The sequence below is a fragment of the Phyllostomus discolor genome, chromosome 6 (genome assembly GCF_004126475.2).
Source record: "Phyllostomus discolor isolate MPI-MPIP mPhyDis1 chromosome 6, mPhyDis1.pri.v3, whole genome shotgun sequence".
Lineage (NCBI taxonomy): Eukaryota > Metazoa > Chordata > Mammalia > Chiroptera > Phyllostomidae > Phyllostomus > Phyllostomus discolor.
The window spans coordinates 14,622,483-14,645,953 of record NC_040908.2 but is presented as its reverse complement, the minus strand read 5'-3'; the positions used below and the strand labels follow the sequence as shown (position 1 = coordinate 14,645,953).

The window sequence follows — 23,471 nt, the reverse complement described above, 5'->3', positions numbered from 1 at the left end:
CTTGAACTTCCTGGCCTCCAGAACTGGGAGAAATAAATGTTTGTAAGCCGCCCAGTTTGTGGAGTGTTTTTTGTTGTTACAGAACCTCAAATGTACAGTGATACTGCGGCTGTGATTCCCGGGAGAAAATTACCTTGGCTAAACTGTCACTTTGGTGCAAACTCAGGAGCAGATGGGCCAGCTTTTTGTGGTCTGGAAGCACCCTGAGGTCAGAAACTACCCCCCCCCCTTTTTTTTTGGTACCCCAGTCAGACAGCCCTAGAACTTAGATCCTGGGGCTGGAGCAAGACCAAGAACCCTGGCCGGCTCAGCCTGCCCCGGCTGCCTTGGGTGGGCGTTCCGGTGATGGCTGTGCGCCAGCTGTGCTGTCCTGGCTGCCTCCGCTTACGGAACCGGGGGCTGGGACCCCCTGGCTGGGTGGGTCTGGGCAGCGCGGCATTCTCCGAGCGCCCGCCACAGGCCCCGCCGAGGCACAGGGCAGGGTCAGCACCACGGACAGCCCCAGCATCCGGCCTCCCTCTCCCGAGCCAGAGCAGACTGGCGGTCCGACCGTTCTGGTCTGCGGACCTGCCGGGTCCCTGCCGACTGTTCGAGCAGTGGAGGACTCTCGCGGCTCCGACAGCGACCTGTACGCCCCAGCCTGCCGCTCACTTGAGTCCGCTGTCGCTTCCAGCGCAGGCCCCAGAGACGCGCCCCTCGGGGTCTCGCAACCCGCTGGACTCGAAGCCGCGGCCGTCATCGCTCCACAGTCAGTGCCCGCTCCTCGCTGACGTCAGTCGGAGCTGTCCTGGCGCTATATAAGGCTGGCGGCGGTCCCGGGACAGACCCCGTGTTCCCCAAGGCACCCTCAGCCCGCCCCGAGGGACAGACTGGAGCTCCGTCCCGGGCTGTGCAGACGCTCTTCCCGCAACCCGTGAGTGGCTCCGAGCGCCCGCCCGGCCCCCGCAGCGCCAGGACTCGGCACTCCGCTCACCGCCGGACCGGACCGCTGGGGGGAGGGAGGGAAGAGGACAGGGCGGCACAGGACTGGGTAGCGGCTGGGGCTGCAGGGAAGGTTGTGGGCACCCGGCGGCAGCCGAAGGGGACCGGCGGGGACGCTGGACGTGCGCGGGAAGGGGAACGGCGCCAACGGCGACTGCTCCGAGCGCACCTCACCCTGCGCTCCCCCTGTGTGTCCAGGGCCGGTGGCACCATGAGGCTGGCCGGACGCGCGGCGCTGCTGGCGGCGTTGCTGCTCCTGGCACAGCTGCGCCGGGGGAGCAGCCAGTGGAGCCCGGAGGAGGCGGCGGCCAAGGTCCAGGACCCGAGTCTGCGCTGGAGCCCCGGGGCTCGGAACCAGGGCGGTGGAGCCCGCGCGCTCCTCTTGTTGTTGGCTGAGCGCTTGCCCCGCCGCCCGGGGACAGGCGGATGGGGATCCGGGACCTCAGGCGAGCGGCCGCGACGGGACGACCCTCCACTGTCCATTGACCTCACCTTCCACCTGCTTCGGACCCTGCTGGAGATGGCGCGGACTCAGAGCCAGAGGGAGCGCGCAGAGCAGAACCGCATCCTATTCGACTCGGTGGGCAAGTGACCAGCGGGGCCCGGAAACCTCGACCCCCACCCCCACCCCCGGGCTGGCACCTGCTCAGCCGGAACTGATCCAGTCCCGCGGGGCTGGAGCGGCCCGGGAACCCCCTGAACCCTCCTGCATTACTAGTTTTTAATAAAAGTGCTGAAGAGCCTTTGGCGTCTGTCGTGGGGGCGCAAGGAGCTTTCCACAGCGGGGTGGGAACTCACGGGAAAGTGGGCCTCCCGGGCCGGCGGGAGGGGACCAGTGCCGCAGGAGAAAGGCTTGCAACCAGGGTGCTGTGTCCCGTCGTCCCTGTGTCCCCACCAACTCAAGTCCCGATCCCTCCGCACCACCCCCTACTCTTCGCCCTTCGCCCTTGGCGCTGGGCTCGGATCGGTGCCTGATAGTACGGAGATGCCGGCAGGGGTTCATTCCACTTCCGCCCCCCCCCCCCCAACTGGCCCCAGACCCAGAGAACGGAGGGACAGTGATGGGGTCGCCTCTGACGCCGAGGCTGGGAGAGCCAGCAGTGAAACACGCCGCGGGTTGGGGTGCGTCAACCCTTTATTGAGCTTTCCCCGCTGAACTGGGGCGGGGGCGCGGTGGTCTCTGCGCAGATCCTCCAGGGCCGGAGCGCGGGTCCCCCCGAGGGGGGAGGGTCAGTGCAGGCCTGTCGCCAGGAAGGAAAGCTGCAATGGGCCCAAAGGAAGGAGGCAACTCCTTTCCCCAGCCACGTGGGTGTCCCCTCTACTTCCCACCCACCCTGGTCTCCAAAGGCACCAGAGGAATGGCTGGTGGGGAAGGAAAGTGTCCTTTTGCACCTGCGCTAGGGTCGCGCGCCCTCCTGCTGAGGGCTGGGAGGCACTTAAAAGGAGCAGGGGCTACAGGCGAGCCCTGGTCGGGCAGGGAAAGCAATGGCCAGAGGAAGGGACAGGGGCGCATCGGCCAGGCCAGCTATGCCCCTGGGGCCACACTCACCCTCCAGCCGCTCTTCCTCCGGCCCCGCGCTGCCCTCCTCTCCGTCAAACACCACCTCCTCATCGTCCTCCTCCCCGGAAGCGCCTGGGCCGAGGAAGACCCCCGTGAGGTGGTGCCCCTGCTTCTCTGACCACCAAGTCCCACCTGTCCCTCCCTCCTCCCCGTCCCCCACTCCAGAGGGTCTGGGCACCCAGTCCCAGCGGCCCGCGGCCCCTCCCTGGCTCCCTCACCCGGCTGGAAGTCGATGGTCCTCAGCATTTCCGCCACGTGCTCCACGCTCACGGTGAATTGCTCCATGCTCTCATAGCCGGGCTCCGGCCGTCCTGCCAGCTCGACCTTTGACATCGCCCCGACCCTGCAGCGGCAGTGGTGGCTCATCTGGAAATGGCCTGGCACCCCTCCCCCACTCGCCCCCACTCCTCCCTCCCCCCGTGGCGAAGCCGCACAGCCCCTTCCTCTCCCTCCCTGCCCCGCCTACTCACTTATTGATCAGCTCCTTGGCCTGCTGTAGGGAAGAAAGGAGGGAGAGAGTAAGCATTGTGCCAGCCTCTGGCTACGCTCCATTTCCGACGCCCACCACAGTCCTGCGGGGTAGGCTGGGGCTGGGGGGAGGCGTGTCCCAATTCTTAAGGAGAAAATGGACTCAGAGGGGGTGACTTGCCCAAGGCCATGGGGCAAGTAGGTGCCAGAGGTTAGCCTTGAGCCCAGGTCTCCAGGTGCCAAGGCCCCCAGTCTGGCCACTACGCAGCCTGCCACCCACCTCCCAGGGCTCACCTGCAGATACAGCGCCATCTGCGGCTCCTCCATGGACTGGATGGCAGACTCCACGAGCTTAGAGGAACTCTCCAGGTGGTCTCCGTACTGGCGGATGAGGCCCCGGACGCGCTGCAGCTTCTGCTCCTGCTCCCGCGCCAGCGCCTGCAGCAGCTCACCCTTCCGCTCCTCCAGCACTGCGCACAGGGTCTCGAACCTCTGGTTTAGCAGCTGCTTCTGCCTCCGGCTGTTGTCCTGAAAGATGGGGAGTGATGACGAGACCTCACAGGCGGGAGAGCACCGGAGGCTTGTCCCACTCCCGCTTCGCTCAAGTCACTGAAAGCGAAAAAGTGACCTGTCAGCTACACCACAAACGAAGGGCAGAGCCAGAACTCCAGCCAAAGGCTGCCGATTCCCAGATCGTCTGGGAAATAACAGGAACACAATGTTTTTAAGGATGCCACGGACATATAGCATCATATAAGGTTCAGGTGTACAATGTAATGATTCAATATTTGAATATTCTGTGAAATGATCACCACCTATGTCTAGTTAACATTGTCCCCACACATAGTTACCATTTGTTTTTTCATGTGATGAGAACTTTAAGATCTACTCTCAGCAAATAACAACATTTTAAAGCAGCCTCATGAGTGTCATCTGTGTCTCTGGGCCTGGTATTTACTTGCTTATGTAGAACCAAGTCATCGCATTTAGTTCTCAAAAAGATTCAGTGAGGTAGGCACCAGAGCTTTCTCCTTTATCACTATTTTATGTAGTTAAAAACAAAACCAAAGCACAGAGAAGTTAGGTAGCTGGGCCAAAGTCACAGAGCTAGTGAGGGGCAGAGCTGAGACTCAAGATGCCTGGCTGGGCCCATCCCACTACTTGTGACCCACCTCTGAGAGCCCGAAAATTTCCCTCCCTCTCACCCCAGGCTCACCTCGATGGTCTGGCACACCTCCTCCATCTGCGTGATCACGGCTTGCACACGGTCATTGCCCGCCACCAGCATCGCGATGCCGTCACTGAGCTCACTCTGCCACACACACAGGCCTGCACTCAGGGCTGGGGCACCTGGACTAGGGCTGCACCCTTCCCACTGCAGCCAGGGCTGCCGAGGCCCCCTCCACTCCATCACCAGGGCACCACCACAGATCTAGCGGGCGTGGGACCATCCAAGAAGTGTGGAAGTACATTCTGTGAGTTCTGGAAGGTCACTCGAGGACGCCCTCTACCACCAGAAGAGACAGTCACCAAATATCCACCAAGTGCCAGGCACTGGGCTGGATGCTTTACCTGTAGATTTGTGCCTTCCAGCAATTCTGAAAAATTCTTCATGGCTGTCTGGTAGGATAGCGTTGCCTCTTTTCCACTCTTGTTGGGAACAGCCCTGCCTGGTTTCAGAAGCTGTAACCCCCCCATGGCTAAGGCTGAGTGAGAGCCCTTGGGACCATAAGCCACTAAGGAGACAAAGCTCATCTCCCTGGCAGGGGCACTGCCCCTTTACTTCACCCTGGCTGGCCCCGAGCCTGGTTGGTTAGCCAATGATGGGTAAGATTCCTCAAGGGAGGAACTACCTAAGACAGGCACAGTCACGAAGGGGCCCCAAGGAAAGGACTTGGGGGCTATAGAAAAAGGGGGTGATGGGCCCTCACCCCTCAACTTTGACACAGCCTGAGTCCTCATTCTTTCAGCAAGAAGTCTCCTGATCTCTTGACTGCCTTACTTCCCCTGCCTGACTTAAGCCTAAAACAATGACAGAGGGTGGTGTAGCCCTGTGCTGGAAAGGGGGAGCCCCCTGGGGTGATCAGGCCTAAGAAAGAATGCATAAAATCCTGTGAAACCTGCTTTGCTAAGAATGCCCTCAATTTTCTGGTAAGGGTCCGAGCAGGAAATGAGTTTGTTTCCCAAAGTCTTACAGCTCCTTAGCTAACTGACCCTGACTCAGAATAAGCCCTCAGAGTTCTTTGTATGTTACCAATTGTTTGATCCTTACTGCCTGACACTGACTGATGAGCTTTACCTGTGTTCCTGTGCAGACTGAACCCAATAAAAGCCCATTGAGGAACAGGCTGCTGGTCCCCCTCCTCTGAGAGATTCACCACCTTTCCTCCCCAAGCAGATCATGTCTTGGTAGACTTGTTCTCATTCGTGGTGGATGGGGGGCTCTGTGGGCAAAGCTCCCCCCCCGCCACACTCTCCTTATTTTCTTGTTGTGTGGCTCTGATTAGATCTGTTAGAACTTCTCATCTCCTAGCACTCCTTTCTAGGCTGTTTTTTTTTTTTCCAGCCCATTCTCCCTGTTCACTAATTCCCTCTTCAGAGAAACCTCTCATTTAATTTATCCTTTGAATGTTTTATTTCAACAATTATATTGCCTTTTCTAAAAGTTCTATTTGAGTCTTTGTCAAATCTGCATTTTTGATAGTCTAGTATTGCTTATTTTATTAATTCCATATTTTAGAGCATTTTATACACAGTGACTTTCTATTTTTTAATCATTTCAATATCTGAATTTCTTAGAGGTCTAAATATGTAATTTTTGTTTCTTCTGAGTTCAGTAATGGGGTACATTTCTCTGTGGATCTTCATTTGTGAGCTAATCTCTTGTTCTTAATCCAAGGAAAACCCAAATGTTTAAACTAAGGTTTGGGGTTTTTGTTTTGTTTTGTTTTTTCCCTTTTCCAGAGTTTACATTTGCCTTTGCCAAAAGCCAGGCAGCAAAACTGATCGCTTTAGTTCCTGCGATTCCATTTTAACCTGTTATTCTTGGGGGTCTCCATTGCAGGCCCCTCACCTTTTAGGGGTTTGAAGGCATAGTCTCACCTTTCTAGCTCAGTAATCCTGCCAGCATTTGCCCTCTGTGCTCACCATTCAGTATCCTGTTCTCAGTTCACACCCTGTCTCCTCTCTCCACCTTCACCCCCAATGGGAGATTTCCTTTGCTTCCTCTGTGCTGACCAATATCATGTTTAAATTATATTTCATGTAGAATGTAGCTGTGTGATGGACAGAGAGCCTTGAGAACATCTAGTCCACCATATGAAGTCTCTGCTCGCATCCATTGTCTTACTTTATCCTTACTTTATCCTTTAAACAACTCGCAGAAGTATCCCCAGTAACGAGGCGTTTTCATCCCCAGTTTACAAGAGAGGAAAGTGATGGCCAGAGAGGTCAAGTGGCTTACCCCAGGTCACCCATAGAGCTGGGACTTTAGCCCTGGTCTGCCTGCCTTTAAAACCAAGTGGAGTAAGGGGCTGAAGTTAGAGACCCTGTCTTATGCCCCCACCCCCACACGCCGGCTCCCTGTGCTGCTTGGTACCTTCTGGCGTTTGTAAATGGTGGGCAGTGGGGCCACCTCACAGTCCTTGTGGGCGCCAAAGACCTTGCAGAGAGAGCAGGTGGGCACTTCACAGCTCAGGCAGTAGATATTGATCTTCTCCTCTTCATGCTCCTCGCACATGAGGTGCTGCTCAGCCTTGGAGTGCAGTGGCCTGGAGGGGTGTGGGCAGGTGGCAGGAGGGTCAGGGGCCAGGCCAGGGTGGGAAGTGAGGCCCGAGAGTGCAAGGCCAACCACCACCACCTTTCCCACCCCTGCAGCTGTGCTGTGGCTGTGCAGGTAAGTGACTTCCACAGTCTCTTCATTTGAGGAATAGAAAGAGCTGAGAAGCAGAGGAGGCTTAGTTCCAAAAATAGTCTCTATTCCAGGAGGCAGAGAAGTCTCACAGGGCAGGAAGTAATGGAGGGCTGGCAAGGACCTTGCTGGTGGACTTCCAGCCCTTTCCCAGGTGGAGGGAGTGAAGGCAAAGCCATGGCCAGGAATCAGACCGCCTGAGCTGAGTGACCTGGGGCAAGTCCCTCCCCTTCTCAGGTCCACTCCTCTCATCTCCAAACCAAAGGGGCAGGGTGGTTTGGCACACTCCCTTCAACTCTGATGGGTTCCCGGGCTGTGCCCCAGGAACCGCCCCCCCCCCCCCCCCTTTAGAGAGCTGGGAGGCCCTGACCGCTTACCGGGAAGACTCCTGCTTGTAAATGTCGATAATGTTCTCCACTAGCAGGTTTCGCTGCAGCCCGTAGACACCGTGTCGGTCCAGGACAACCTCATGCCTGCAAGACGGGCAGCGGAAACGGCCTCCCGAAGACACAGTGGTGGAGCCCCGGGATTGCCATAGAGGGTTCGAGGCCTGTGAGGACAGGAAGCATGAGAGAAGGGGCACCGCAAAGGAACTGGGAGGCAGGGGGAGTACCGGGGGTGGGGAGCAGGAGAGTGATGAGAGTGGCATCAGCGCTTTTCTCTGGTTGGACCTTCCTCTGAGAGCAGCTCAGGGTGGGTGGCCATGGAGGTCCTGTCTCCCACCACTATCTTATTTTTTAAAAGATTTTATTTATTTAGTTTTAGAGAGAGGGGGAGGGAGAGAGGGAGCAAGAAGGGGTAGAGAAACTTCAATGCGAGAGAGAAACATCAGTTGGTTGCCTCTCGAACACACCCCGAATGGGGACTGAATCTGTAACCCAGGCATGTGCCCTGACCGGGAATAGAACCAGCAACCTTTTGCTTTGTGGGACGGTGATGCCCAACCTACTGGGCCACACTGGTCAGGGTCCACTTTTATCTTATTACTCAGCCCACCACCTTGAGTGTCCCTGCATCAAGAGACTGGCTTTGGTCAAGGCCTAGTCAGAATGGGATCTCCCCAAAGGGGCCCAGCTTGGAGTTGTGAGGTGCCATTGACTTTGGCAGAAAAGCTCTAAGTGATGTGGCCAATGTCCTCCATCCAGCCTGGGGCTGTCATGGACCACATCTGAGGGGGACATTCTGCAGCTCTGGGCGGGGGCAAAAGCAGAGACAAGTGCTGAGCAACAGAGCCAACAAGCCCCATCCTGGGAAATCACTCCAGAGACTGGGCATCAGGGGTCCTGGGTTCTTTTGCTGCATCTGACACGCTTCTACTGTGCGCACTTGGGCAAGCAGTCAACTGCTATAAAACCAAGGACCGAGGATGAGATGCGCACAACTGCACCCCCATCCTGAGGACAGGCAAACAGATAGTCCCCTTCAGAAGGCTGACTGTGATGACCGGGGTAAGCTCAGAAGGAGGACTACCCCGAGATGCTCGTCACTTCCTTCCCCTGTACCTCATAGAGAACTTGCTCCACCCCATCCCAAAGTGGCCCGCCCTCTATGCCCCAGGCCACAGACAGCGGGCTCAGAGACGGGGAGGTGATCACCTGGCCCAAGCAGGACAAATCAGTCTGTCTCTCTGGGCACTGGGAGTGGAGACACAGAACCTGAGCTGACTGGACCCTGTGCAGCTTCAGAACTGAAAGGACCTGCGGTGTGGGGCTAAGAGTTGACGGTGTGGCCACCCAAAGTCTTGTACAAGTGGAACTGGAAGGCGTGAGGGTTCAGGAGCTAGGAGCAGAGCAGGCTGGGCTGCAGAGAAGAGAAACGAGCCAATCTGTGGGGAGTGGCAGAGATGAAACACTGGTCAAGACTGCTGGTTGCTCCCCAGTGTTCACCTCCTCCTCCTCTTCTTCAATGACAGAGCTCCTGAGGTTGCAGCAAGACACACGGACTAAAGAACTTGTGTCCAAGCCTCCCTTCCAGCTGGGCGTGGCCAAGGGACTGTGCTCTGGCCAATGGGATATATTGATGGATAGACATATTTTGTGCCATATCTAGGAAGGGTACAGGTCCTCAAAATAAGACTGATGAGATGCCACAGGAGCTTAACTCTTGTTCATATCAATTAACCTGTGGTGGAACTGGTTTTGGTATACGTCATTTCATTTGAAGTCTTTGGACCTACCGACGATGTTCAGTGAAGACTTACTGGATCTTTGATGGGCGGGACATGCCCTGCTTCTTCCTGCTGACTGAAATGAGGTTAGAATGGCTCGCGCTGAAGCAGAGGCCTGGAGCCAGGAGGTAGCCCCATGCTGAGAATGGCAGCAGGACAAAAGGAGTGAGTCTCTGATGGGGAAGTCCTGGACCGCCTACCCATACTTGCACTTGAGAGAAAAAGCAAAACTTTACCTTCTTGAAACTATTGCAATTTAGGATTTTCTTTTTTTTTTTTCTTTAAGGTTTTATTTTTAGAGAGAGAGGAGGGGAGAGAGAAAGAGAGGGAGAGAAACATTGATATGCGAGAGAATACCAACATCAATTGGTTGCATCTCGCATGCCCCCAGTCGGGGACCTGGCCCGCAACCCAGGTATGTACCCTGATCAGGAATTGGACTGGCGACCTTTTGGTTTGCAGGTCAGCGCTCCATCCACTGAGCAACACCAGCCAGGGCTGATTTGGGGTTTTCTGTCACTTACAGCAGACCCTGATCCTAAGTGGCCAGAAGACCACACGCTCCTAGGAGTAATAGAGAGAGGAGTCACCTGGGACTTTGTCTATTTAGATGTATTTCCTGCGATTGGATTTCATCAGGTTCTCCAAATCCTTACACAACAGCCAGGTCAAGTATGTGGGTGCAGTAGCACCGTATAACACCTAGAGGGCACCCGAGTCCTAGTCTTGGCTGATCCTTTGGTAGCAAGAGAAGCAGGCACAGCAGGATATGTGGCCCTATTGTGAAGTGGGCAGTCTATTTGGGGAGGGTGACTGGGATGTCACAGATATCACATTTCAGGGCTTTTCTTGAGAATTACAGGAAGCTAATGCTTTAGCGCATCATAAAGTTGGAACAAATTACTTTAAAATGATCCAAGGCTATGTTTCTGTATTTGTCTTTCTCAGTAACTAGATTATATATAAATACAGTTTAGTTTAGTTTAGTTTAATTTAGGGATGTGTTCAAGTGTAAGATCACTGGGATTTTTAAAAAGATTTTATTTATTTATTTCTAGAGAGGGGAAGGGAGTGAGAAAGAGAGAGAAACATCAATGTGTGGTTGCCTCTCACATGGCCCCACTGGGGACCTGGCCCACAACCTAGGCATGTGCCCTGACTGGGAATCAAACCTGCGACACTTTGGTTCGCAGCCTGCACTCAATCCACTGAGCTACGCCAGCCAGGGCAGATTTTTAAAAATAATTTCACACGGTTACCTTCTAATATTTAGAATCCGAGTGACTAAGGAGGGGTTGGGGAAACTGAGCCTGTAGGCTCCTGCAGGGCTGCTCTCTCTCATGGAGGAGAAAGGGGACTCTATGGAAAGGAACCTCACAGGCTGATCTGCTCATCAGGTCCTAACTGGGCAGGTCATGGTGGGTGGCCATGGCCCCGGCATATGACTTTCTAATAAAGGGTTATCTTTGCCCCGAGCAAGCCCTTCCACTGTTTCTGTGCATCTAGGTCAGATATCTTCCAAGCTGTAACCACCCTGGAGAGAGAGAGCACATAACCTGCTCCCTATCCGACAATCCAAGTCCAGCTTGCTTTTCCCACCTCCAGGTGATCTACCTTGTGTTAACTTCCTTAATCTCAAATTGAGGCTCCAAAAACGTTATTCTCTGGAGCATTTAAGATCTTGATCCCTGCCGTATGTCCTCAGTTTGGCTTAAATAAACTCATAAAAATTCTCTACAGATTTGGACACTTCCTATGTCAACACTTTGATTAGCTGGTGGGAACCCTCTGAAGATGTTCAGGCCCCGACCGGTGTGGCTCAGTTGGTTGGGCATCGTCCCACAAAGCAAGAGGTCACCAGTTCGATCCGGGTCAGGGCACATGCCTAGGTTGTCGGTTGGATCCTGGGTCAGAATGTGTACGAGAGGCAACCAATTCAAGCTTCTCTCTCACGTCGATGTTTCTCTTCCTCTCTTTCTCTCTCCCTTCTCCTCTCTCTAAAAATAAACAAATAAAAGCTTGTTTAAAAAAGATGCTCAGTAAACGTCTGAATAGTAAAAGAAAAGGTGGAGGTGGCTTATTCTAAAGCCTTGGCCCAACTCACAGGTACCCTCTTTGCTCCACCCCCCTCCCTCACCGCACCCTTCCCCCAAACTCATTATGTAACAATCCACACGTGTTTTGAGGGCCTATTAGGGCATCAAGCACTGTGCTCTGGGCTTTCCAGACAACACTGAATTTAATCCTCAAGGCTTTCTTGTGCAGATGGTGGAGGAGATCAACATTTATCCCCCGACTTAGACGATGAGAAGCAGGACGATAGCGTTCACACCTGTCTGCTGAGCACTTACTTCACGCCAGGCTCTGCTCTAAGGCCTTTCATTTGTATTAACTCATTTAATTCTCATATCAGCCCTGTGAAGGAGGTACCACTACTAGCTTCATTTCAAAGGTAGGAAACGGTAGCCCAGACAAGTTAAATAAATTGCACATGGTCATTGGCTCATCGGCGGCGGAGCCAATATTTGAACTCAGGCACCCTGGCTCCAGAGTCCGTCCAGTTATCAATATACTACGTTATCAGTTCCAACATCAGCCTCTCTGAGTTTCAGGTGAAACAGATTTTAGTAAAAACCGTGAAAGGCCAGACATCAACCTTTCACGAAGGCCAGAAATAGCAGCCAAGAACTCAGCCGCGGACGGAAGTTAGCTGAGCAGAGATAAGCAAAAGATAGCCCATCAAATGAGAAGTCCTTGTGCCAGGAGCATGATAAGGGCCCAGCCTGCAACCAGAACGATCTGCTTGTCTGGGGAAAGGAGAGGGAGCAGCTCAGACCTCGGGGACGCCTCCTCTGATGGACCCACGCATGCACCCCAGGTAGGATAACTCATCAGGTTCTGTGTGAAAGGTATTCTGGTGCAGCACAGCCGAACTCAGACACTCGACTGTCTCTAATCCCAGTCACACCCCTCTGTTCACCAAAAGGGCCAAGGAACTGAACAGAGAGCGCAAACCAGTGATAACACCTTGCTGGCCAGTTTCCGTTGAAGAGGACAGTGGAAGAAAGCCAAGGTGAATAGAAGGTTAAGGCAAGAATTCACTGTCAGCACCACACAGAACTGCCCCGTTCAAAGAGGAGCGACGAGCAGAGGCGACTGACAGGAGACGCACGCCGAGGTAATACTGGAGGGACAGGGGAAAGGAAGTATGACGAGCTAAGGACAGGTGAAGAATACGCTTTAGAAGAAGAATTGCTCCAAGAAATGGTACAATTTCAACATAACAATTTTAAGGAAATGAAGAAAGCAGTCTCTCTGATTACAGAGGGAGAATGAGATTAAACCTGGAGAAGAAAGGCGAGCTGGCAGAATTAAAGAAATCCAGTAAAATATATTGGGCTGGCCCGAAAATTCCATTTAGTTTTTCCATAAAATAAAAGATACATATTCCATTTTTCACTAAGAACTTTATTGAGTTGGATATGTTGAGTATGTCAGCTATCTCCTGTTATTGACTTCCAGTGGGCAGAGGCCAGGGGTGCTGCTAAACCTCCTCCAATGCATAGGACAGCCCCACAGCAAAGAATTCTTTGGCCAAAATATCAATAATATCAAGAAACTTTGCAACCCACTCTTGACACATTCGATCAGTCATAGCACCTTCTCCGTACACTACACAAGTCTTTTTCTGCATTTCAGTTGCGTTCTTACCTTTCTTGAAATAAAGCATAATATGCCAAAAATGTTGCTATTTTCTTCCATCTTCAATAGTACAATGGCTACACAAAAATCCACCAGTTTTGTTAAATTTTTTTTTAAGATTTTATTTATTTATTTTTAGAGAGGGAAGGGAGGGAGAAAGAGAGAGAAAGAGAAACATCAATGTGCGGTTGCTGGAGATCATGGCCTGCAACCCAGGTATGTACCCTGACTGGGAATCGAACCTGTGACACTTTGGTTCGCAGCCCACGCTCAATCCACTGAGCTATGCCAGCCAGGGCTAAGATTTTTAAAAAATGCACACTGATATGACAGCTGTCACAATATGGTCTAACGAAATTGTTTCAAATGAAGTTAAAGACAATGACGCACTACTGGAGCCATCGGAGGAAAAAAGACTAAATGAACTTTTTGGCCAACCCAGGATTATCAACACAGACACAAAATGCGCATTTGATAGGGAAGGAAGTGGGGTCCATGGCACCGAGACGAATCGCGCGGAGCGTAGAAAATAACTGAGATTAAAGCGACTAGGACTCCCTGCTACAACGGGGCCGCTCTGGAGGACACCCTCCGCCAAGTGAACTGCCTGACACAAAGGCACAAACGCTGTGTGCCCCCTCTGTGTGGGGTGTCCAGAATAGGCAGATTCACAGGTTCTTGCCGAGGGGGCAGGGGGGAGGGCGGATGGAGAGTTATCCTTTAATGGGAGCCAAGTTTCAGTCTGGGAAGATGATGACCTTCTGGAGATGGACAGCGGTGATGGTCGCACAGTACCGTGAGTATCCTCAATGCCACTGAGGACACATGTAAAGGTGGTTCAGATGGTAAATGCACATCTTGTGTACCTTGGCACAGTATTAAAAAAGAAGGTAAGAAACAAAGAGTCATCAGGACTTGGGATGTCTTGACCGAGGGCCCTACCTCAGGCCCCGCCCAGTCAGGACGGCCTTCGGGGACTAGCCCGAGGCGGACTTGGGCAGCGGCCACCTCTTCGCCGCTTCCCCGGCTGCCAAAGAAACCCCTTCAGCAGCTCATCCAGCCGGCTAATCGCTGCCCTGGGCGGGACCGGGGTTCAGGGGGCCGTCCACTCCGAGGCAGTCGCTCTGTCCTTTGTTTCGACAGCACCTTTCTTGGAAGCTTGAGCACACGCAGGGCAGGTGGTGGGGAGGCTTGTACCTCTGCCTTCCTCACAGTGTGGCCGGGGGCTGGTGCTGACCCCACAGCCAAGCCCGCTCCCCTGTTCACCCGGTGGTCCCACGGAACCTTCCCCTCCCTTCCCCAGAGCTCAGGCCCTTCTGCCGGATTTCCGCTAGTCTCTGGGCAATGTAGAGATGAGCCCTTGATGCTACGGCTAAATCTGACTAGTAATAAAGTAGTAAAGTTTATCTTTGGGGTTTTCCAGGGCCTTCTAGCTCGTGGCACAGCACTCATGGTGCTTGGGCGCCCTTGCCGTGCGACCTGTGTGCTGAATCAGAGATTCCCGAAATGTGAGCCACACAGTGATGGCAAGATTCTAGGTGCAGTGAGGATGGGCATTTAGATGTACTATGTCTTTAGTTTAATGCACATTAGAAAAAACAGCCAGCCTGTAAAGCTGGTGATTTTCATGGATTTTCTCATTTAGAATGACGATAATTATTTAAGCCTTAAAATCGAGTCCTTGTAAACAGAAATAGTAAACACACAGGACAGGTGGTAACAGCCACGGCAAAAACCAGGAAGGGGAAGTGAGAGAGGCTAGGCGAGTTTGTGCTAACCCTTTTCTGACTCCCGTTCCTCATCAAAATGTGTCTGCCTTGTGTCCCAGCAAATGCCAAGGGGGAAGTCACCCGCACTGGACGTGTGGATGAACTGTTACCCCTTCATGGTAACCCCCTTGTATTGAACAGAGGGCCTTCCAGGCGGTATGTGGCAGGGAGAGGAGCTGTGATCTGAAGATCTGGCTTTGGATTTGCTGTATGTGACCTTGCAATGGTCATCTCTCGCAGGCTCCTATTTCCTCAGATCTAAAAAGAGGGATTTGCCTTTAGTAGCACTGGGTGCTTTCAAGGGCTGAGGCTCTCGGAGCAGTGAGCCTTAATGGACGGAATTACGGCGAGAACATCAGACACCAGGACGTGTCTGTTTTTGCCTGTGAGATGGGGGGAGGGGTTGGCGGTTTTTACAAGAACCGTCTCCTCTCACACCATCTAGACTCCACCTCCCTCCCCGTTGGACTTGGATCCAGTCCCCCGATTGCTGGTGCCTCCCCCTAGCTGTCCCCGGAGCGCCCTCTTCCTGTCTGATGCAAGCAGTCCTCGAAACCCGTCCCTGGAGCGGCCCTTGTGCGTTTCCATGGAACGATACAGCTCACAATGCGTGTTATCTGCGAGGCTTGACTTTTATATAGTAGATCTGCATTATTTTTGTAATTGGAATAAACACCACAATTGCTTTTTAAGAATAAGCATACTGGTTATTTCACAGTAGAGGAAAGATTAAATGAGTTATTAATGGAATTATGCATCATTTTTAAGGGAGTTCTTAATAACACAGGGAGGTACTCATGTCATGATTTTAGATGAAAAAAGCAGGGCACAAATCTATACAGACAGTGGGGAAATGTGCTAGGAGGTTTATTACAGGGGTGGGTTTTTTTTTAACATCCTTGTATTCATCTCTATTTCCCAAACATCTCTGTATAGACCAGCAATTTTCAACCTTTTCGCCTCTCATCTTCCCCCATAGGCACACATCTCCTAAACCCTAAGGGACCCCACGAGACTCCCAACCAGGGGAGCAGTGGGCAGCGGCAGCTTGTCCAGGGCTAAACCCCCTGACCCTGTCTCCAAGGTCCCCGTTCCTCTGACTCTGCCCGAGCTGACTGTAGCTGCGCCTTGGCTCACTTCTCTCCCGCTACGTTCATTCCTCAGGGACCAAAGCAGCCCGCCTAGTCTCTGTGTTGCGGCTCCTTCTATCCCAGGCCCTCCCATGTTTCGCTTTCCCCAGCTTTAACAACTGTACTCTCAAAATAATAACCAAGCAAACAAGCAGACACACCACACACACACACACACACACACACACACTGTTCTTAGAAAGGGTCCATGGGCTTCACCAGCCGACAAAGCATCCATGGCACAAAAGGAGATTACTTCCTGTCCTGACTGTAAGTCCTTAGATGGTTTCATCGCAAACAGGAGTTTTACACTATGGGGTGTGTACGGCAACCTCCTCCATATGTCTCCAGGCTGGTGGTCTCACCCTGGGCTAAAGAGCTCTCAGCTAATAGGGCTGTCACCGGAGGGTTCCGGTGAGCAGAACCCTCTCTTTGCTTCTGTTTACCCTCCTACTGCATTTCAAGATTAAGAAGTAACTGGCGGGCTCTGTCGCACACATAAATGGGTCGGATCCTTCTTTTCATCTTACATCGTAAGACCATGTAGACGAGAGAGCCAGCCCCAGAAAGGAAAATGTTGTGTGCCGATGATGTGACGTGTAAAGGAAATCCCATCACTCCAGGAGACAGAACTTCTAGGTTTATGTCCCTACCCTGTCCCTTTGTTTGTGTGGCTGTGACTCTTTCCTGTGTTCTCCCTATAAAATGGCAATAACACCCCTTCCACCTAACTCAGGTGAAATCATGCCCATGTTCCCCGGCTGGTGTGGCTCAGTGGGCTGAGCGCCACCGGCCTGTGAACCACAAGGACCCTGGTTTGACTCCCTGTCAGGGCTCGAGCCTGGGTTGCAGGCTGAGCCCCGGGGGGCTCACAAGCTTTCTCTCCCTCTCTCTCTCCCTTCCCTTCTCTCTGAAAAGGAAGGAAGGGAGGAATCATGCATGTGAAGATTCTCTATAAATTATAAAGCACTGCTCTAGATCTTAAAAATATATGCCCACACAGAACCACAGGATCTGAAATAACTGTTCTTCTTTTCCTGTGAAGGATACAATGGGAAAAACGCATACATGGGATTTAATTCCAGGCTGTGCTCGAGGCTTTTATGTGGCATACGCGCCGTGAGCGGCCACTCTGTTCGGCTCCGTGGTGTGCTCTGTTTCCTTCGTGACATGTCATAGCATCTCACAGAAATGCTCCACCTAGAAAGATGCTCTGTGAAAGCAGCTACTCTATCAAATCTGTACTTAGGTCAGAACGTTCTTCCTCTTTCCTGGCTCTTCAGAGTGACACTGATTTGGGATGCTGGCCCAGGATGCAAAGGGGTGGAGGGCGTTGGAGGCCTTCTCCCCGAAATGGGTGGCCTGGCCAATGATGCATAATGGACCATCCATCCAGGTGCTCAGGGCCAGGCTTGGAATGTGCTGGAGAAACCACGGGGAAATAATGGGCAGAGGGCCGGACATCTGGAGAAAAGTTAAAGAGCCTCAGAAGCATCCAGGTGTTAGCAAAAGCTAAGGTGTGGGTGGGAGAGTGATTTCGAGTGGAGGGCGAGCTCTGCCTGACGGAACCCGGCAAGGAGCCTGGCACAAGGGGTTCGAGGACAGGAGCTGGTTGAAAGGAAGCCGAGAAGCAGAACAGTGAGTCAAGTGCAGACGCCAGGACCGGGGTGGAAAGCCTTAAACTGGAAGTCCACGATAATTCTTGAACTTGTAAAATCGGATTGTTAGAATTACAAGGATGTTAAAGATCTCTGTAAAACATCCTTTTCTCTCTCTTTACGTATGTAAAGAGGCCTGAAGAGGTGAAATAGCCTGATTTACATCACATGGTAAACGAAGGAAGAAACTGTTTGGGGAGATCCCAGGAATGCTAAGTCTCAGTCTAGGTTCCTGTCCCCCACTTGGAAGAATCCAGTTTCTTCCAAGTTGGGAAGATCTTTAACACTGCTTCAAGGTGAATGCGATTCACAAAATTTCAATAAATCCGTTTCTCACAAAGGAGATGCTCCCCAGGCCGGCCAGGCTGGTCCCGGGGCCCACGTAGCAGGCGGAAGTGGTCTGGGAGGCAGGCTGTGCGGGGGTTTCTGCCCGCAGGTCTGTGCTCCACGACAAGAGGTCCTAACTATCACCTGATAAAGACCCGGAGCTCGGGGCGGGACGGCACAACACGGAGGTCACCCCTTTCCTCGAGAAGGAGGTCCCTTCCTTGGTGTTTCCGTCTCTGTCGATCTCTCCCTAAACAGACACCCCCAGCAAAGCCGTGCCTGAGCAGTCTGACAAGGCTGTCTGACTGTCAGCTGAATTACAGCAGGTTGCAGCTCATAAACAAGTGCCCGCAGTGAGGCGGGGGCATGTATAAAAATACACAGAAGGCTTGCTTTAAAGTCCTTCAGGAGCGACTAGAGTTTACAAATGCATAAACACAGAGAGATGTTTGTGACAGATTCCCACACCAACAGCTTTCTTCTAGTCAAAATGCCTGGTAGCTGAGTGGGTGCAGTGTGGGGAGAGGGAGAGGGGGGCTAATGTGGTGCGTCATGATATTTAAATTCAGACAGAGAGAGAGAACAGTTCTAAAGATGACCATATAAAAATAAACTATGGATGGGGACAAGGGCTTGAAAGTCATATGCAAACATGACAATTCATTGTAAATTAATTGCATTGGGAGAGGTAGGATTATGGATGATTTCCTCCCAAATCCTTGAGACTGTCGAACATTTCCAATGAAACATTTTAACTTGTCCAATTTTGTTCCCCGGCTCTCCAGTTTACCTGCTGTGATAAAATCACACTGCTCTACAATTCTTGTTTCCTGTCCGTCGCGGCAGTTTTTAGAGCAGCAACACGCTGGGCACCGCCCAGATGTGTCAGAGGACCGACGAAGCAGACTGTGGTCCAGTCGTGACAGTGGGGCGCCATTCAGCCATTTAAAAGGGAAAGCACGAATCCAAAACCCTGAATGTGTAGATACGGAACAACTGCCAGGAAAGAGTGGGTAAACAAGGGCAGGTGTAGAATAATGAGTCTAGTTTAAATAGATGTGTGTATACACACATGCCCACACCTATCCACGGAGAATTTCTAGAAGGCCACCCAAGACAGTTGGTGATGGCCACCTCCATCTGCAGAAGGGAATTTAGCACCTGAAGGGAAGATTCACTTTTCATGATATAGACTCCTATCCTGTTTGAAACAAAAGTGTGTGTGTGCATGTGTGTGTGTGTGCATGTGTGTAACACACTGGTATCACTTTTGTAAGTCCTATTAACTTTCTAGGCAATGTCCTAAGAGTATACTTCCTAAGTGGCTTAAAGATAGAGGAATCAAAAGTCCTATTCTTGTCTCCATACTTAGAAAACAGACAATCTGATTATGCCTAGAGTTGTCAAAATGTGGAGGCAACGTGTGAAAAACTAAATATGCTCATCTCTCAGAGGAGGATCTGCCGAGATGTACAGACAGAAGTGCCGCCGGAGAAGTGGGTCAGCCTCCCACCAGGCCAGCCCAAATAAAGCAGCAGGCAAACAGGCTGTTCGCTCGTGTCTGCTTGGAGGGCCCGGGGGCGCTCTGCACCTGCAGAGACCCACAGAGCTGCCCCGAAGCCCTGGGAATCACATCGTCTCCCCAATATTCTGCACAGGGTTTGGTCCGAAGCATCCCCAGGTCTCTGGGGGCCCAGATCAGTATTCCAGAGCTTCGAGGAACCAAAGCAAGTGTGCCTGAATGCAGAGGGCTAACTCGGGCAAGGGAGGTCATTTAAATACCCTCTAGCCTCCCGTCCCTGGGTCCCTCTGCCCGATGACGCTGCGTGTCTTGCACTTTCATTATTCTGACCACTGTTTTTCGCAGATCCGTTACCTTCACTTTCAAAACTTCTCTTTGCTTTCACATACTTCAGGCTCTAATGAAAGGCTGTTTCACTCCACATTCATGAGAAGGGAAGGCCAGGACTTTTTGCCATTGCATCCCAGGCATCTCAGCCTGAAGGATATGGAGAGTTACTCTGACAAAGGGAAAACCCAAGGTGGTGGGCGAGGCACAGCCTCTCGTACACGGCTTGACGCCCAGGGTAGGGGGCACCACAGCCAGTCTAGGCCCCCAGAGCGGGAAAAGCACTGCTTTGAGACCCTCCAGGGCCGAACGGACCCGCGGAGGGATAGGAGATGGGAGTGCGCCTCCGTGGGGAGATGGCGGACAGGCCTGCCGGGCACTCAGTGAAGACGGCAGACAGCACAAAGCGTCTGCCCTGGGGCACAGCTGAGGGGCGACCAGGCTCAGTGAGCCCAGAACATCCCCCCAAACCGACTGCCCCAAGGAACTGACAAGGGAAATATTTTCTTGGTTAAGTTAAAAATCACTTGTGTTCAGCACACTTCCTCATAATTTCTGATACAGATGGAGAGTATGCGTTCATGGTGTCCCTTGTTGCTACCATGCATACGGAGCCAGCCAGCTCTGGTCCCTTCAGGGATCTTACTTCATTAGTAAGAGATGTGTGTGTGTGTGTGTGTGTGTGTGTGTGTGTCTTTTTCCCTCTCTCCCTGATCTTCGTCCCAGTTTGTAGATTACTACAGCTGATACCAGTGACACAGGGCAGAAAAGAAAGCCTACTTATAAATCATTCTGGTCCTGGGGGGTGTGACTCAGTGGATTGAGCACTGACCTGTGAACCAAAAGGTCGCCAGTTCGATTCCCAGTCAGGGCCCACACCTGGGTTGTGGACCAGGTCCCCAACTGGGGATATGCAAGAGGCAACTGATGTTTTTCTCACACAGAGATGTTTCTCTCCCCTTCTTTCTCCCTCCTTTCTCCTCTCTCTCAAAAATAAATGACGTGCTAAATAAAAAAAAAAAAAAAAACCATTCCAGTATATGCTGCTTTTCTTTTTGCAGCCAGTAGCTAAAATGATACCTATGCACTTGTTTTGCCCGAGACCACAGGTAAACACAAACTGGTTGCGTTTCTGAGAAAACGTCTTCTCTGCCTTCTTTCTGTTTATGTGACCTTAATCTTTTTTAGCCAGAGGTCTCTTCGTTGACCAGTCTGGAGCAGGGCACAGGTGTGACTCTTTTGATCAGGGACAATGCCCCCCAAAGATGGATGCGCTGAGCTGCACCTCAAATACAGATAGTTTCACTGTCACCGTGGCCCGTTCTCACAGGGTTTATTGTTTAATACTTTGTTATCTCAATGCTATTGTCCCCAGATTTTCCATAACGTTCTCAAAATCTGAAACTCGAGAGACGCAGAGTCTAGCGCAGCCTGTTATGTGGACTGGTGCAGGCTAGCTGCCCTCCCACTTCCTACGGGGGTCTGCTTTCCTCTGTCCATACCACCATCCCAGCGGCTGTCCACGCATAGGCTGTCCTCGACAGCCTGCAGAGCAGCTGCTGACTCATGCTTGCTCTGGCATCTCCTAGGACCCCGGCTCTTCTTCGGCCCTTCAGCCAGGACAGCCCCCACCCATCTCATAGAGCGCTCTGCCCATCACCATCTGGGGGCTCAGCTCCAACCCGAGGAGCGGTCTCCCACAAGTCCACACCGCTTCACCGGGCCCTGCCCCCACCCGGGCCCACCTGGAAGACGTCATTGGCGCACTTGCGGCACAGGTTGTGCTGGCAGGGCAGGATCACCACCGGTTTGGAGAACATCTCCAGGCAGATGGGGCAGATGAGCTGCTTCTCCAGGTTGTCCATGCTGTGTGCATCCCCTAGCAGCGGCTTGAAACCCACTGCGAAGTTCATCCCCTCAGTGATGGTGCCTACCCCGGCCTTGGCCCTGGCGCTGGCCTTTCCTCACTGCCTCTGGACCCTTCCTCGTGTACGTTAGACAGCCTGGGGATGCTTACGTTCCCTTTTGTTGCTCGCTCTTGAAATAGCTCCACTATCTCTCCTGTGCCTTCCTCTGAAATGCACCTCGTCCTCAGAGAGCTGTTTTCAGACACTTCTCGTCTCTCTCTTCTTTGCTCTCTACCCAGCCAGACACATGCAGCTCTTTTGGTCCCTCACTCCCTGCGTAGCTCTGCCCCTGGAAATCTCTCCTTTTGTTCCCCAAAGGACTCTGGTTCACTCTATGGGCAGCACTGTTTGTCCCTCACTCCCCAGGGAGGAGATTAATTTTAACGTGGGGGTGGGGAGCACGGGGCATCTGTGTGACATTCCAACTCCCAATTTAGCTCATGTAAGGCGAGCCACAGCTGTCACCGAATGAATGACCCTGACTCACTCAGGAATGGGTGACTCTCTTGAGCAAGAGCAAGAGCAAGGGTGAGCTTCACTGCGTGTGGTGAGAGGTGGGCCAGCAAAGGCATTGAGCTCTCACTTGCTCTGAGTCGCTCTCACTCAGAAGGCTCCTGTGAGCCAAGCCCCAGGCTCTGGCTGGGGGCCTCCTTCCAGGGGCGGTGACACAGAGTCCAAATCAGCCTGTGTGAGAGGGCCACACACGGCTCAGGGTGGGAGGGCAGATCTTAGTAGACCTACAGTCAGTCAGTGAAAACCTCTGCCCCCAGGGCTAAGCCACTGACCCTGGCCCTCTTCCTCTGAACCCCGGGATTCAGAACAGAGGCACCAGAGACTCGAGAGGCTTGGTCCGACACATGGGGTCCATTTTTGTTCTTGCCCAGAACTTTCTTGCGTTGCCCTAGGAAAAGCAGCTCGGGAGGCTAGAGCTGACCGTTGTGCCAGGGCCTAGAACGACCTCGGGAGCCTGTGCGCAGGAACGTGGGCGATTCTGGTCCACGGACACGTCACCGAAGCCACTCCAAGGACTTCAGACTTGTCAGGAAATTGGGAGAAGCTGAGCTGGGCTGAAGGGACCTCAGTGCCAGGGACCTATTTTGGGTACCAAGGGAGTCAGTCTCCAGGGACATTTCAGAGCTCTGACAAAGTCATCATCACAAGGCTGCGGGAGGCCTTGGCCCCAGCTCACAGCTGTCCCGACTCCCACTCTCCCAGGCAGACTGGTCTCAGATGTGAGCACCGGCCCTCTACCTGGTTCTCCTGCGGGCCTCTTCTCTCTCCCGGGCACAGTTTGTCTTTTGGGGCCCCACATATGCACTGGGTTGGACAGGAGCTCTTCCCCCCTCCCCCAAATGACAGCTTGGCTGCATAGAGTAATCTTGGATGTAGGTCCTTGCCTTCATGACTTGGAATACTTCTTTCCAGCCTCTTCTTGTCTGTAAGGTTTCTTTTGAGAAATCAGCTGACAGTCTGATGGGAACTCCTTTGTAGGTAACTGTCTCCTTTTCTCTTGCTGCTTTTAAAATTCTCTCCTGATCCTTATTCTTGGGTAATGTAGTTATGATGTGCCTTGGTGTGTGCTTCCTTGGGTCCAACTTTTTGGGGATTCTCTGAGCTTCCTGGATTTTCTGGAAGTCTATTTCCTTTGCCAGATTGGGGAAGTTTTCCTTAATTATTTTTTCAAATAAGTTTTCAATTTCTTGCTCCTCCTCTTCTCCTTCTGGCACCCCTGTGATTCAGATGTTGTCATGTTTAAAGTTGTCCCAGAAGTTCCTAACCCTCTCCTCATTTTTTTTTAAATTCTTATTTCTTTATTCTGTTCTGGTTGAATGTTTATTTCTTCCTTCTGCTCCAAATTGTTGATTTGAATCCCAGTTTCCTTCCCTTCACTGTTGGTTCCCTTTATCTCACTTTTCATAGCCTTCACTTTTTCTTCTAATTTGTGACCATACTCAACCATTTCTGTGAGCATCCTGATTACCAGTGTTTTGAACTCTGCATCTGATAGGTTGGCTATCTCTTCATCATTTAGTTGTATTTTT

The 23,471-nt window shown here is 52.4% G+C and overlaps 2 protein-coding genes across 3 annotated transcripts; one reads left to right on the top strand and one right to left on the bottom strand.

Moving 5' to 3' along the window:
• Nucleotides 1–92: 92 nt before the first annotated feature.
• On the top strand, nt 93–1,724 carry UCN (urocortin). 2 transcript variants are annotated; one of them, XM_036027769.1, is made up of 3 exons: nt 93–208; nt 674–913; nt 1,180–1,724. In XM_036027769.1, the coding sequence occupies exon 3, from the start codon at nt 1,193–1,195 to the stop codon at nt 1,571–1,573; it is 381 nt and encodes a 126-aa protein (XP_035883662.1). In that variant the 5' UTR covers nt 93–208; nt 674–913; nt 1,180–1,192; the 3' UTR covers nt 1,574–1,724. The 2 variants fall into 2 exon arrangements, with proteins under 2 accessions (XP_035883662.1, XP_028373493.1); XM_028517692.2 differs by lacking the exon at nt 93–208 and having other exon boundaries at nt 478–913.
• Nucleotides 1,725–2,098: 374 nt separating this feature from the next.
• Nucleotides 2,099–21,803, bottom strand: TRIM54 (tripartite motif containing 54). The gene is made up of 9 exons (XM_028516883.2): nt 21,268–21,803; nt 7,298–7,470; nt 6,609–6,780; nt 4,227–4,322; nt 3,305–3,538; nt 3,013–3,035; nt 2,761–2,885; nt 2,531–2,614; nt 2,099–2,222 (listed from the first exon to the last, which is right to left on the bottom strand). The coding sequence occupies exons 1-9, from the start codon at nt 21,433–21,435 to the stop codon at nt 2,212–2,214; spliced, it is 1,086 nt and encodes a 361-aa protein (XP_028372684.2). The 5' UTR covers nt 21,436–21,803; the 3' UTR covers nt 2,099–2,211.
• Between the last annotated feature and the right edge of the window lie 1,668 nt (nt 21,804–23,471).

Bases quoted from the DNA above. Each gene is read 5' to 3' on its own strand.
- UCN (XM_036027769.1), top strand. From the start codon at position 1,193: ATGAGGCTGGCCGGACGCGCGGCGCTGCTGGCGGCGTTGCTGCTCCTG.
- TRIM54 (XM_028516883.2), bottom strand. From the start codon at position 21,435: ATGAACTTCGCAGTGGGTTTCAAGCCGCTGCTAGGGGATGCACACAGC. The intron at 4,323-6,608 runs GTACCAAGCAGC...TGTGTGTGGCAG, and splicing joins CCATTTACAAACGCCAGAAG to AGTGAGCTCAGTGACGGCAT. The intron at 2,886-3,012 runs GTGAGTAGGCGG...CTGCCGCTGCAG, and splicing joins GCCAAGGAGCTGATCAATAA to GGTCGGGGCGATGTCAAAGG.